This window comes from Pestalotiopsis fici (genome assembly GCF_000516985.1).
Source record: "Pestalotiopsis fici W106-1 unplaced genomic scaffold PFICI_Scf_11, whole genome shotgun sequence".
In the NCBI taxonomy this organism is placed as follows: Eukaryota; Fungi; Ascomycota; class Sordariomycetes; order Amphisphaeriales; family Sporocadaceae; genus Pestalotiopsis; species Pestalotiopsis fici.
This window is the reverse complement of record NW_006917101.1, coordinates 68,486-82,609: the sequence shown is the minus strand read 5'-3', so window position 1 is coordinate 82,609 and position 14,124 is coordinate 68,486. Positions and strand designations below refer to the sequence as shown.

The following is a 14,124-nucleotide window of genomic DNA, read 5'->3' as shown; positions in this document are numbered from 1 at the left end:
GGTCAAGGTAGGTGGTACTACATACACCACAAGGCAAGGAGAGGGCAGAATGGGAAAGAAGCACAGGTGTTTAACTCGTTAATTGGGTCAAATGGTAGCTGCTTTTTCCTTCAATTCTACACGACTTTTGGTGGCAGTAGTAATGGGGGGCCGCAGGTAACCACCCAACCACACTTGTTGCTTCAGTCTCAATCAACAGCGAGCGTTCTCTTTTTTTTTTTTTTTTTTTTTTTACCTTGTCTAGCTCTGGTTCAAAGTCAAGTCGTCGTCTGAACGCTGGACTGAACCTTGCCAGACTGACTTGCCCATCCCCGGCCAAGCTGCAACCAGACAGCGGCTGGCTCCTGATTCTACCTACCCATTCATTCTGCTCGACTTGTCAGTGCTGATTAATCTGCAACATTATTGTTGTTGTTGTTACTGTCGTCGTCGTCTTGTCGTTTGCCGTTGCTGCATTGTCTCTTGTCTGCTGCCTTACTTGGACGTCTTTCGGCCGACGACGACTCGTGCTGTGCTGTGCTGCCCTGCACTGCACTACCAACACAACGCTACACTGCACGCTTAATTTCGCGACTGCTACCCGACTCTACTTTTACAGACAGCTGTTGCAAAGAAAAAAAGAGGACAGACGAACGAACTGCATATCCAGTCACATTTCTCGGCTTTCATATTGCTACACGGGCCAGGTACTCACTAACGACTTCAACCCCCAAACAGAGGTTCTTTTGGACTTGCTGACCCGAAAGTCTTTATGCAGTTGGAAGGGAAAAAAATAAACCCCCCCAGGGAACTCTCAAGTCTTTGAACCCGGAACTTAGACGGACAGGCAACGTCCCTTTTGGCTGCTTTGCATCTCTAATAATAAGCCAGCTTTGTGACCAACGGCTTCTCAAGGCCGGCTTGTGACCTCGACGCACGCAACTTGGGGTTTCACAGCATTATTCTATCCGTTCACCGTCCTAGCCCGACAACTTCAATCGACTCAGTTTGCATCGACAACCTTCAATCCAGTGTTCCGGCATTTAGCAACCAGCTCCCCCGCGTCGCTGTCACCCCTCTATCTCAACAACCGCATCCCGACGAACAAGCATTCCCCTTGCGACATTCTTCACAGACATTGTCAACGACCAATCTCTGGTGATCATCCATCTCCACCTTCAGATATCCCCAATTCTTTGATACAGGCAACAATTTGTATCCATGGGTCGTGTCAAGTGAGAATAGCAACACAACAAAGACAATAGGCTGGTGCACAAATTTGTTGCCCATAGTTTGTCGTCGCCCGGTCCGCCCTTCACCTCGAAAGATCGAGCGTCACGCATGCGAGGCCTGTCGCAAAGACAGCAGCAGTTGCGCAGCAGATAGCTACACCCCACCAAACCTCTAGAATGGTAGCTTTCAGATGGCAACAGTGCTTGAACAGGGAATCGACAGAACGGAGGATCGCATACACTCGTGACGACACGTTCGTGCCGGCTCTTCACAACCTCGCCTTCAAAAACGGACCGTCGCAACAGCGGATGACCACAGCGCAAACGTACATCTAGCAACGAACACAGGCGTCAAACTCTAAAGCCCCCGTCGACACAAACACATACATAGAGAGAGAAAGCTCTAGATTACCCATTGCTCCGCTACATATGCCGCAGTAGCTGGTCAGTACAAAAGACAACTTTGCAGCTCATGGACGGACGAACCCACAATGGCGGCGGCGGCGGCCGAGAAAGTTGGACTTCGGCGGCCACTTATTCGCAACGTGGAAGCCTTGAGAAGGACAGCCACAGGGAGAGGAGTAGTCGCGCTGCCAGTATCAGCTCTCGGGCCAACGCCAACGCACAGAGTACTATCCGAACCGTAACGCCCGAACCCGTCGGAAACGGCCACACCGCCACACAAATGTCCCGAGGCTACAGTGCAACTTCTGCGCAAACCTCACCCCGATCGATAGATGACGAGCATAGACGGCAAGGTATTGTCTTCAACGATGTCTTTGGTGGCTCCTATGACAGCACGGAGTCAGGGATGCAGCAGCAGCAGCAACAGCAAACAAGGGCCCCGGTCCGCCCTCGCACACAAACAATGGACGGATCGCTTGCGTTACGCCAACAGACAGCGACCGCTCCTGGTGGTGACAGTCGGCACAGAGTCGGATCAGTCTCTTCATCGGGTTCTACACCATTCAATGAGATGGACGTGCGACCTCGGCCACCTGTCTTGGAGTCTGCAAGCTACCAATCCTCGGCGACCTCTGCCCCATCCTCACGGGCTCCGGATCTCAAAATTACCGTGTCCTCATCTTCATCGAAAGCTGAGAAGAAGCCGAGCAATCGACGCTTGGTCAAGAGGGCGTCGTCGCGGCCAACCTCACCTCTGGTTTCACCGCCACCTTCTGTGGATTCATTGCCAATACCCATACCAACCGACGATGCGAATCGTGTGCTTTTGCTCATGAAGACACTTTGTGGTCGAATGAAGGGTGAAGTCGAGTACCAAGCTGAGCCCAATGGACAGTGGTACTCTGGCATTTGCTACATTGATGAGGAGAGGGGAAGTCTACTGTTTGACTCTGGCCAAGACGGACCTTTCCACTTACCACTTGTCGGTGACCTTAGGGGCTGCAGGGTTCTGCCGGTGGAGCAGCTCGACGGTGGGGGTAAATGCCTCGAACTACTGAATCAGAAAATGGGCGTCGAGCTCCAACTCCGACCATTGATCGCTGATGAATTCGATCTGTGGCTTGCAGCCCTTCTCTGTTGGCAACAAGTTCTGCCAAACGGAGTGCGGATGCAGGGTGGGAAATTTGGCAACTCGCTGTCCACGAACCGAGCGGAAATGCGGCGGCGGGGCTCCGCGGTCGCTGGATCTACAGGATCCAAGGATGCCAACATCAACATCATCAAAGTTGGCAAGGTGATGCTGTGGGACAAGGGCGTGGCAACATCACCGCGCGCAATCGTGAAACGGCCATCGACTCGCGACCTGCGCGCCGCCACTACGGCCTGGGTGAGAGTTTCTTGTATTTTGCAGGACAATGGCGAATTCAAACTGATGACGGAGAATGATGTGACTGTTCTCTCCGTCATAGATCTTTCCCAGCTATCTCGCTGTGCCGTGCAGCAGCTCGACAAAACCGTGCTTGATGAGGATTACTGCATTGCAATATTTCCGATATATGCTTCAACGTCTAAGCAACTCTCGATATTCAGGCCCGTGTATCTTGCCCTTGATACCAGGGTCCTGTTTGAGGTTTGGTTTGTCTTACTGCGGGCCTTTGCAGTCCCAGACCTCTTCGGCATCCACCCAACGACAGACGAAGCGATGGAACTTTCCAGCCTTGAACCCAACTTTGATGGCCAAATATTCAGGCTCGAGAAGACAATACAAGTACGGGTTAGTGAAGCGAAACTCGAGAGAGCAGACCAACGGCCCGAGCAATACGACAGACATCACCATCACCATAAGACTGAACGTGACCCACTTACCGGCAATTACTTGGCAGAGGTTATATTGGACGGCGAAGTTCGAGCACGCACCACTACTCAGACTGACACCAAGACACCTTTCTGGAGGGAAGTTGTGCAATTTACAGAGCTGGCTACTAATTTACCGTACCTGTCTGTCATTCTCAAGAGGGTAGATGGTAATCTTGACAGTTTCAGCCATCAGCTTCAAGCCTCCTTGGGCCTGCCCAAGACTGGTGGTAATTTGACCGAAGTCATGTGTGGTGCTGTTGATATTCCTCTAGAGAAGCTGGAACGCGGCAAAGACCACGACCAGTGGCATTCGATTCGGGACGAAAAGAATGAGCACATCGGAAGCATGTTCGTTAAAATTAACATCGAAGAATTTGTTGTACTGGCAACCGATGACTACAAGTCGTTGTCAGACCTTCTGCACAAGTTCAGTCTTGGAATCCCGAGTCAAATCGCTGCAGCAATGCCCCAGCAATTGCGGCGACTCGCAGAGATCTTCATCAACATCTTTCAAGCCTCCACAAGATCTGTCGAGTGGCTCCTGGTATTGGTGGAGGAGGAGATTGACGGCATTAGTGGCGCCAACAATATGAAGAAGCTGCGATATAGTAGGCGAATGAAGTCGAACGAATCAGGACCGACTGGCAGCGATCGAGAACTGCTCGTTCGTGACATGGGCAAGTCGCTTGCTGGCGAGGCAAATCTACTCTTCCGTGGCAACACCCTACTCACACAGGCCTTGGAATTCCATATGCGCCGTCTCGGGAAGGAATATCTCGAAGATGTACTCTGCGACAAGATATTCGAGATCAATGAGATCAATCCTGATTGCGAGGTCGACCCAAGCAAATTGCCTCACAACGTGGATATTAACCAACAGTGGTCACAACTCATGCAGCTGACCACCGAGGTCTGGCAATGTATCGCCCGCTCCGCCAACAGGTTGCCTGCCGAGTTACGTCAGATTCTCAAGTACATCCGCGCAGTAGCCGAAGATCGATATGGCGACTTTCTCCGGACGGTCACTTACACGAGTGTTTCGGGCTTCTTGTTCCTCCGGTTCATCTGTCCGGCTGTTCTGAATCCAAAATTGTTTGGATTGCTACGAGATAACCCACGTCCCCGGGCTCAGCGTACTCTCACCCTTGTGGCCAAAGGATTACAGGCCCTGGCCAACTTGTCCACATTCGGCAAGAAGGAGAGTTGGATGGAACCTATGAACAAGTTTCTCAACAACCAAAGACAACCATTTAAGGATTTTGTTGATCAGGTTTGTTCCATACCCACTGAGCGCGCCTCTGTACCTCTGCCCGCAACGTACATGACCCCGATCACGATTCTCGGACGGCTTTCGAAACCAGCACGCGAAGGTTTCCCGGTGCTCCCCTACTTGATTGACGACGCTCGGTATTTTGCCGCTCTGGTAAAACTCTGGCTAGAAAATTATCAGGGAAATGCCGCGAAAATGCGCACATTGACTGGCGACATGGCCGAATTTCATGAGCTGTGCGTTGCTCTGCAGGCACGCTCTGACCAGTGCTTGGCCAGAATCGAGTCTATCCGAGCAGCAGAGAACGCGTCGATCAATGCGGACGACATTGTGGAGGGCATGGATAAGGCGTCGCTCATGGATTCAATGCACCTCGCGTATGGAAGTTCATCGATATGGGCAGAGAACGATCCATATCGGGCTCCAGGATCGTCCGGGTCGGATACTGAAGGACAGGAACGGCCAATGTTCCGGGAGGTGAAGTTCTCGGGCAGCAAAGAACACGGCGCACACCGCGGCGCATCGGATAATGGTGATATGCCTTTTCTCAGCGGCACACTTCGGCGAAACGGGAAGAATCCACGTAATTTTCTGAGTGGTCTCATCGGCGGCATGAAGGAGAAACATGAGAAGCATGCCAAAGGAGATGCGTCAGCTTCAGGGTATTCAAGCGTCAGAGAAAAGAGCAAAGAAAAGGAAGACAAAGACAAAAGAGGATTCTTCCTCGGCGGCTTGGCAGAAGGCTGGCCTGGCAGCGAACACCAAAAGCATTAGTACTGCCTGGGGTTCGACGCTCAGGTACATCGAATGATCTATGGTGGACAGAAGGAAAGAAACGTTTTAAAAAAGCGGGCGCGGCAGATCACGACAACATAGAAGGATGTTATTTTGAAGAAGCACATCAACAAGGACGGCCGAGTTAATTACTGTCTATACCGAGGACAGATCCCTCTTGGTGCGGCATCCACATGATTTTCCTTTTATTCCTTTTTATGGGAGCCAAGTTGAATATGGCTTCCCGACCCAAAAAATCTGGAGCATAGCCGGACATGCTTGGCCTTTTTGATTGCGATAGATGGGGAGGTAATACGTCATTTCCGGCAAACTCTTGAGCGGTGTATTTTTGCCAGCTTAGGAGTCAGCGTTGGGTGCGAGGGTCTTGGGGAGTTTTTCTTTTCTTCATCATGACAATAGATATGGAGCGGGAATCAGGGCTGTACGATGGACTTTTGGAGGGGGGAGGGAATAGGGGAGGGGGAGAACGAGGTGGAGTTGAAAAGAAGACAAAGAGCCAGAACGAGTGCTTCATCTATTTATTTTCTTTCTCAGATCATCAGACTTGTGGTATCCAGAAACGAGGAAACGACACGAGGACACGACGAAGAGTGGTTCATTGCAGTACCAATAAATACCCTTTGACACTTTCTTCCAATTTAATAAAGATGATTGCCGTTGATGTACTTAGATGCAACATTGGGAATCAAGAAGGAATTAGAACATGGCAAGACAAAGCTGATCCTGTGAACAGCAGATAATGAATTCACGTTATATATTCATTTGGGTTATACTTTGTTATTAACCCGTTGGTGTATAAAGCATCTTTTCACCTATACCCACCTCATGTTGTTATTGGCCAGTCAAGTTTACATATGCATTTGCCAGTCATTCACTCACTGCGCACTGGTTTTGATTGGGTCATAATCTACCCCTCCATTGGTGCCCCACCACCCACCCACATGCCCCCATCCCGACTTGGATTTGATGCTCCTCTCAGCCCCGTCCCGCTGGAACTTTCTAGCACACAGCGACCTCGAGGTACCGACTGGGTACTGTTGTTTGCCTGGGGTCGATCAAATAAAATGTATATGTATGCACACGGCTCACGGGAATCGGCGTTTGGATTGGAATGCCAACATTGGTTTGTCAACTGCTGCAAACAAGCAAAAGAAGAATTTTTATTACCTCCCAATCTGACTGCATAATCAAAGTCTTCCGTGACTGCCTCTTTTTTAACACCCAATTGCGACTTCTCATCCCCATTGTTAGAAGCTTTCGCAGCTAGTAGTAAATTCATTCGGTAAGTTACAGTACCTACTACTCAACCACCGAGCAACACTGCATTGTATCCTTGACCCGTCTTCACCCCGCCAACCAGCCGATCGATACCTTCCACCGCCAAGGAAAGAAGAAGACCAAAACTTTCAATAAATTCGACATCTCTTTCGCGAGGGACTTGTTCAGGACCGCTGCTGACCTCTCTCTCTCTCTCTTTGCCACAGCCGAAAGTCGAAGCCGACCAAACAATCATTCAACCACCATCATGGCCGACCAATCCAAGCGAAGCAAGGTCTTCTTCGACATCAAGATTGGCAACAAGCCTGCCGGTCGCGTCACCTTCGAGCTGTACGACGACATTGTGCCCAAGACGGCCGAAAACTTCCGGGCCCTCTGCACTGGCGAGAAGGGTCTTGGAAAGACTGGCAAGCCGCTACACTACAAGGGCAGCCTGTTCCACCGAGTCATCAAGCAGTTCATGATCCAGGGTGGTGACTTTACAGCAGGCAATGGCACTGGCGGTGAGAGCATTTACGGCGAGAAGTTCGACGACGAGAACTTTGAGAAGAAGCATGACCGGCCCTTCCTGCTTAGCATGGCCAATGCCGGACCTGGTAAGTTGTCTGCCTCAACTCCGTCTTAAAAAGCTAAACTTTCTTCTGACCGTGGCGTCGTTTACCAGGCACCAATGGTTCCCAATTCTTTGTAACCACCGTTGCGACCCCCCACCTTGACGGAAAGCACGTAGTCTTTGGCGAAGTCCGCAGCGGCAAGTCCATAATCCGACAGATCGAGAACCTGCCGACCTCGGGTGGTGACAAGCCTAGCCGCGATGCCGTTATCGATGATTGTGGCGAGCTTACAGGCGCCGCCGCCGAGGCTCTGAGCGGCGACGTCAAGGTAGCGGATGCCCTGGGCGACGCTTACGAGGACTTCCCCGAGGACGCCGATGAGCAGCTCGACGCGCAAAAGATACTCAAGATCGCCGCGGACTGCAAGGGATTCGGCAATCAGGCCTTCAAGGGCGGCGACGTTGCCGTGGCCCTCGACAAGTACCAAAAGGGCCTGCGCTACATCAACGAGGAGCCCGAGCTCAAGGACGAGAGCGAAGAGATCAAGGCCCAGCTCGAGCAGCTGCGCTTTGTGCTCAACAACAACTCGGCCATGATGAACCTCAAGCTCGAGTCGTGGGAGGACGCTGAGCGCGCCGCCTCCAACGCCCTGCTCGTCCAGGGCGTCGCCGATGCCGACAAGGCCAAAGCCTACTTCCGCCAGGGTCAGGCCCTTGTCAAGCTCAAGGACGAGGACGGCGCCATCAAAGCCTTTGAGCAGGCCAAGAAGCTAGCACCCAGTGATGCAGCCATCACGCGCGAACTCGAGGCCGTCAAGAAGGCCGCCGCCACCCGTCTGGCCAAGGAGAAGTCGCAGTACAAGAAGTTCTTTGCTTAAGCGTTCAGCGCCATTCAGTTTTTCTGTACCAAGGGCCAAAATGGAAGTCTCATCATTGCATACACATAAGTAGTACTTGAGAATCCATTGGACAAAGGGGATCATGGAGTTCAGGCAAAATGGATATTGGAATAGGAGAAAGAAAAACATCAACACGTTGTGCCCGCAAAGCATTTGATTTCCCCCCAATGATGAGTCTCCTGTGAGCTCGTTGCTCTGATGAGACTTGGGGGGACATTCAAGACGACGAAACGAGATAAACACGAATAAACTCATAATATCAATATTCAAATCTCTGAGAAAGATGTAATGGCTTGTGACCAAGAATCCCATGTTCAAGAATACCGAGATCTCTACGTTCTGTTAAGTACTCTAGAATCATACAAAGTTGTTATGGTGCTCAGTGGTCCAGTGCAGCGAAATTCTTTATTCAAAGTTGAGGTGTTGGAGATCTTATTAACTCAGGTATCAGTACAATAAGCTGAGAGCTATAGTTTCCTTGTGCCATATATCGATGCCAGACGTATCCAACCCCCACGTCTAATATAATATCCTACATTGAATTTGTAGAATATTTCCCATTTACATGATTGGAGATGAATGCACTAGCTAAACTTGTTTATAGACGAGGTGTATATCCAATGCGCCCAGCTTGCTTGATAAAACAAAAGTAATCGAGATTTGACCCAAAAACTAGCGACAAAAACGCCAAAACGCCACGCCACGCCACGCCACGCAAGCCAACTGTTCGCCATTTTCCAGTCGTCCAGTTCATCAACTAAATCCACTGAAAACGAAGGGGAGGGGAGGGAGTCCCGGCGTGGTCCTGCTTGAGAGGTGAAAAGGCTGTCAAAGGGCTGTCCTTATCATCCATTCGTCTCATCAAAGACCGGGAAGTCTCGGGTATTGTCGATGTCGGGCCAAGCGTGTTGCCTGGTGGAATATTCCGAGGGGCCGCTGCTGCACTGGCCATCGTCCTGATTCTCGGCATCGTCATCTGAAGCTTCCATCCTGTCATCCAGATCCTCGTAGATTTCAACGTCGCGGCAAGCAAGGTCTTCGGGATCGCGATTTTCCTCGTCCTCGACGTCGCTGTCATGGGCCAGGTCTTCTGGGTCGCGATTCTCCACGTCCTCGATGCCGACCAGCACCTCGTCTTCGGGGCGGCGCTGCTGGACGCCCTCCCATTCTGGCCACTCCGACTCTTCGCGGATGCGACGGGGGTGGCCAAGATCGAGCATGGCTTCATCATCCTCATCGGATTCGGCTTCAGTGTCATCTTGGCCGTCCTCGTATGAGTAGTCTGTACCGCTTCCATGGTCGTCTTCAATGTCCATCATACCCCGATAGGACCTCGACTCGACATGAGGGGCATTACTATGCGGCGTAGCATAGTAGTAAGGAGTAGTCTGGCGACACGCGGCATGCACTTCACCTTCACCGCTGATTATGGCAAAAGGCTCGCCAATGTTCATGGTGGCCAAGAGGGGACTTGGACTCGCTGCGCTCCATCGAGGCGTGTTTCTAAGACGAGCAGAAAGCGGGACCGAAGGAGACCTAGTGCTTCGCCTCCGACTTGCTCTGGTGAGTGCGAGGGCCGAGCCAGTACTGGCGCGAAGTAGTTGTGGTGATGGTCGACGTTCGAAATAATGCTGTTGAATGGTACCAAATGTTGCAGTAGCCATGCGCCGCCTTCCCTGCGAGGGCGATGCCAAGGGAGGGAGAGTCGGTGGCATAGACGTTGTGCGAACGCGAATCGGTCTTGGGATGGATGACTTGCGTTCTCTCAGAATGGCTGGCGATGCTGCACGACTACGGCTCGACGACAAGGAAGGAGACGGGCCAGAGCGACTCATGTGCAGCAAATGTTGGCTTGGCGTTCGTGACTTGAGTCGGGGTTGGGCAGCCTGTCGTAGGCTGAGAGAGTGCATACTGTCTTGGCTCGAGGAATTCTCGTCTAGTTTGTCATTCCAGGTCCAGTACGTTTCCATGGCGTCAGCTTCGGGAACCTCCAGCTGGCTGCCTTGTGAGTCGGGGTAGACTCGGCTTAACTCTCGGAGACGCTGCCAGCTCCAGCCATTATCGTAGGCATCTTGATCTTGCAAGTAAGCTTCTGGTTGCGTGATATAGAGCCGGTGGACACCGGTGGCCTTCATGACAACGCTAGAGCTGAGAAAGGAGACGTCCCAGCTTGTTGACGTGACCATCTCATCAGGAGACAGGAAGCGTAGGCGTGAGTCCTTGTGGATCTTGCGAAGCGGTATCCACGGCTGTTTGAGGCCAAAAAACCTTGACATTCGGTGATGCGTTGTTGAGCCATGATGGACGTTGGCTTGTAAACGCGAAAAGGTGCGAAAGAGAGTCCCAAAAGCAGCAGACACGGCTTGTTGCACGCTGCGAGCGTCGGGGCTTCGAACCACAACGTTCTTTATAAGTCCACGGCTTCGGAGTCGAAGGTCCACCACATTGCCTGGTGCACAAGCTCTTGGCAGAAGCCACTCTGATTGGAGCTCGGGGCCAGCCCACTCGTGCAGGTCGGGAAGTTGTGTTTCTATTGTTGATGAACTGTTGGGCATCTGAGTCCACTCATCGTGGTCGACAATGGTCGCCCCCGAGGTGCGCTGGCTTGGAAAATCTCGGGATTGGTACCATACACCTTTCAGAGGGAAAGGGAGAAATACCACCTCAACCTCCCAAGGCTTGGAGGCAGTCGGGAATGATGAGGCCTGGAGGTGGTTGAGCTGCGCTTTCAAAAGGGCAAGCTCATTCTGCATCTCTGCGCGATCTGTCCGCCCACTACCAGTGGTGGTAACCGAGGCCACACTAGCTGCCGATTGGTCCAGTCTGTGACGAGATGTATGATAGTGGCTCGAGACAACACTACTTCCATCGTTGAGCGTCTTTTCCAGTTCCTCGACACGTGAGGTGAGCTCAGTGACACGCAAGTCTGTCTGTTCATGCTGGTCACGGCAATCCTCGTGATCATTCTGGAAGGATACAGTCTCCAGCCTCTCGATCCTTTCCTCGTGGCCTTGCACCGTATTTGCAAGTTCTTGAAACTCCGTGCGCCGGGGTTCTGTCCGCGCCGGTTGAGATAATTGGCTCGGCACATCAGCACGTCGCCCAGACCGTGTTGACCTTGGAGTATTTGTGACCGTCTGCAGGTCATCAATGGATGGTGCAGCATTGCGATTCACTGAATCATGCTGTGTTCTACGATCCTCTGGATCGGGGGTAATTTGAAGGGCCTCGCGCAGTTTGGATCTCGGCGTGCTGAATGTGTTGAGGCCTTTGCCGCCAAATGGCTTCAGATAAGCCAACCGAGTAGATGATGTGGTTGAACTTGGCTGAGACGCCGGTTGCAGGCACTGGCTTGCAATAGACGGAGCTACATCTCCCTGGTAGTTTGGTTGTGACTGGAGCAGGTTGGTCCAGCTCATAGTATCCGGAATAGATGCCTCGGCTGGCGGTGCTGGATCCTCATCATTTCCAAATAGTTGGACATCCTGGTGAATATTTGTAGAGAAAGAGGCATTGTTATCAATTGTGTTCTGTTCCATGGATTGGTTCGCAACAGGAGGGGGGACCTGAAACGACATGTCCGGCATCACTGGGGTGAGAGGTTCCCGTCCAGCTCGTGGCTTTTCATTCTCTTGGCCGGCGGAATTGATGATGGGCGCAGTAAAAGGTCCTTGTTGGGTAGCGGGCTGAATGTCATCATGATAACATGCATGGTGGGAGCACATGCAAAAAGCAGATTGATCAATATGGCTGCCGCCATTGCTAAGCGCGATGGAGTGGTCAGAAAAGCCGTTGTTGAGTCCCAACGCGTTGCGACTCCAGAAACGGCGGCAACCGCATTTCGGGCCATTGGCGCCATGTGCTAGATCCACGAAGTTGCATTGCCCGCCCGGCAGCGCAGGAGCGGGCGATGTCCTGGCTACTGATCCGCCATCGGTATAGATATTGAAGAAGGAGCTGTTCGGGAGCGAGACGTCGGGAAAGGAGCCTGCCATTGAGCTGCGGCGCTCAAGCGATGAGGAGCATGGAGGTTGGCGGGCTGATATCTGGAGTTGGGTTGATAGATGAAGAGGACGCGCGAGAAACGTCGGCGTCGCAGATGAGGGGGGGATGAGCGCGACTATATTAATACGTTGGCAACCTGCTGCTGATGGAGGGCTGTACGTGGGAATTCTGAGCGACCCAACCAGGCGCAGGCAGGGTCGCAAAGTCGCGAATCTAGTACATGGCACTGCGAACTGTCTGTCAGTACTAGATTGCCCAAGCTCCACGAGACGACGCCGAGATGCTCAGGGCTGGAACGCACCGCAGAGGCGACGATGTAATAAGCAAAATGAGTCGTATATGTAGTGATAATTGTCTATTGATAAGTATACTTCAAGGCAACGGCAATGGGGTCGCGCAGGTCAGACCATAGCTGAGCGACAATGATGAGAAATAACGAGGTTGAGGTTGCGAAAGGAAGCGCCTGGGACAAGATTGGACGAGAGAGTTGCGGTGGTGGGGTTTGGGCGCTCTGCTCTTGCTCTGTTGGTGTGGTGTGGGTGTCGATTGATGTGGATGGGGGGCCGATGGGTGATCCCGTCGTCACCCGTGTCTATCTTCTGCCTCTCTGTCGCGTCAATCAATTATTACTTTTGGGCAGGTTTCATGATTGCAAGTAGAATGCCAAAGAATCAAAAAATTTGTCAAAGAAAAATGAAGATATTATTTTGTGCCTTGCTCATGATCGGATATGAGTAGATTATTATTTTATTTTATTTTAATTGGCTGTCGCGTTCAAGGCGACGACGACATGACCTAGAAGGCTGGCGCCTAGGTGTGTACAAATACAGAAGATAGATATCGGCTTGTTGCCCAACTGGGTGCCTATGTATCGTGAGGAGAATGTACGCGAACCGTGTGAGATGGATGTGCAAGACTGACGGGTGGTGACAGGCAGGTTTGCATAGAAGACCACCGTCGACTTTGCACAGCTCTCTCGGCTGGAGGACATGGGCACTCGACACTCTCCCCAAAGCTCCTCTAGCAAAAGTGTCCACTTAACGCGTCGGTTGCGAAAAGAAACGACGTGGTCGCGCCAGTGAAGCGGGACCGTCTGCTATTGGACGAGGCGACCTCTGAATCCCTGTTCAGCCAAACACGGGGCAGAAAAGAAGTGTGTCGTCGATCTGAGGAGCTTTCTTCCTCACCAGGCTTACCTCCATGCTATGTACATAGTCGAGGGTCCCGTCTTGTAGAGTAAGGTTAATAACCCAAATCCTCCAAAGTCCTACCACATGTACCCTACATACACGCTCAGCTTCAAGACTTGACAGTGACCTTTCATCAGTACGGACCAAACTGGCCGAAATGGCTTTTTTCCTTCCTTGCAGCCTACGTACTCTGCTTGTTCATGTATGGAAAAGATTACCACCCAACTCAGGCGATCAGATAAACCAGCAGATCAACACATTTTTGGTATGACGTGCTTAGGCAGAGGCAGGCAACCTCGGGCGCACCAAATCGTCGTGGACAGTCAACACATGATCTGTTTCTTCTTCACTGGGCTTTGTCGGCCTTTGCTTGCTGCCTTCTGATTATCATTATCAGCACGCCAAGGATTTGAGGACATGCTTATAACCTAACCAGCGAGGCACTGGAATGATCTTGGTGACTCGAACATAGTATTTATAGCTGTCGCATATAGCGAGTCAGGTTGGTATAATTGTGCTTGGCAAACTCGAGTTGCTGAATGTCTGTCTTTCTTGGTGGGTTTATTAAAAATCTCAAATGCGCCAAGAAGAGATTGCAAAGGCTCAAACTTACTGGACATAACCGCTTTCTCCATAACATCATGGCAAGTCGCACAGGGCG

At 51.7% G+C, this 14,124-nt stretch overlaps 3 protein-coding genes across 3 annotated transcripts; 2 read left to right on the top strand and 1 right to left on the bottom strand.

Moving 5' to 3' along the window:
* Positions 1–1,683: 1,683 nt before the first annotated feature.
* Positions 1,684–5,517, top strand: PFICI_13038 (uncharacterized protein; the record flags this gene model as incomplete). The annotated part of the gene is made up of 1 exon (XM_007841619.1): positions 1,684–5,517. The coding sequence occupies one exon, from the start codon at positions 1,684–1,686 to the stop codon at positions 5,515–5,517; it is 3,834 nt and encodes a 1,277-aa protein (XP_007839810.1).
* Positions 5,518–7,063: 1,546 nt separating this feature from the next.
* On the top strand, positions 7,064–8,247 carry PFICI_13037 (peptidyl-prolyl cis-trans isomerase; the record flags this gene model as incomplete). Its single annotated transcript, XM_007841618.1, has 2 exons — positions 7,064–7,412; positions 7,481–8,247. 2 exons carry the CDS (start codon positions 7,064–7,066, stop codon positions 8,245–8,247), a joined length of 1,116 nt encoding a protein of 371 aa, XP_007839809.1.
* An 866-nt stretch (positions 8,248–9,113) lies between these two features.
* On the bottom strand, positions 9,114–12,263 carry PFICI_13036 (uncharacterized protein; the record flags this gene model as incomplete). Its single annotated transcript, XM_007841617.1, has 1 exon — positions 9,114–12,263. The coding sequence occupies one exon, from the start codon at positions 12,261–12,263 to the stop codon at positions 9,114–9,116; it is 3,150 nt and encodes a 1,049-aa protein (XP_007839808.1).
* Positions 12,264–14,124: the final 1,861 nt, after the last annotated feature.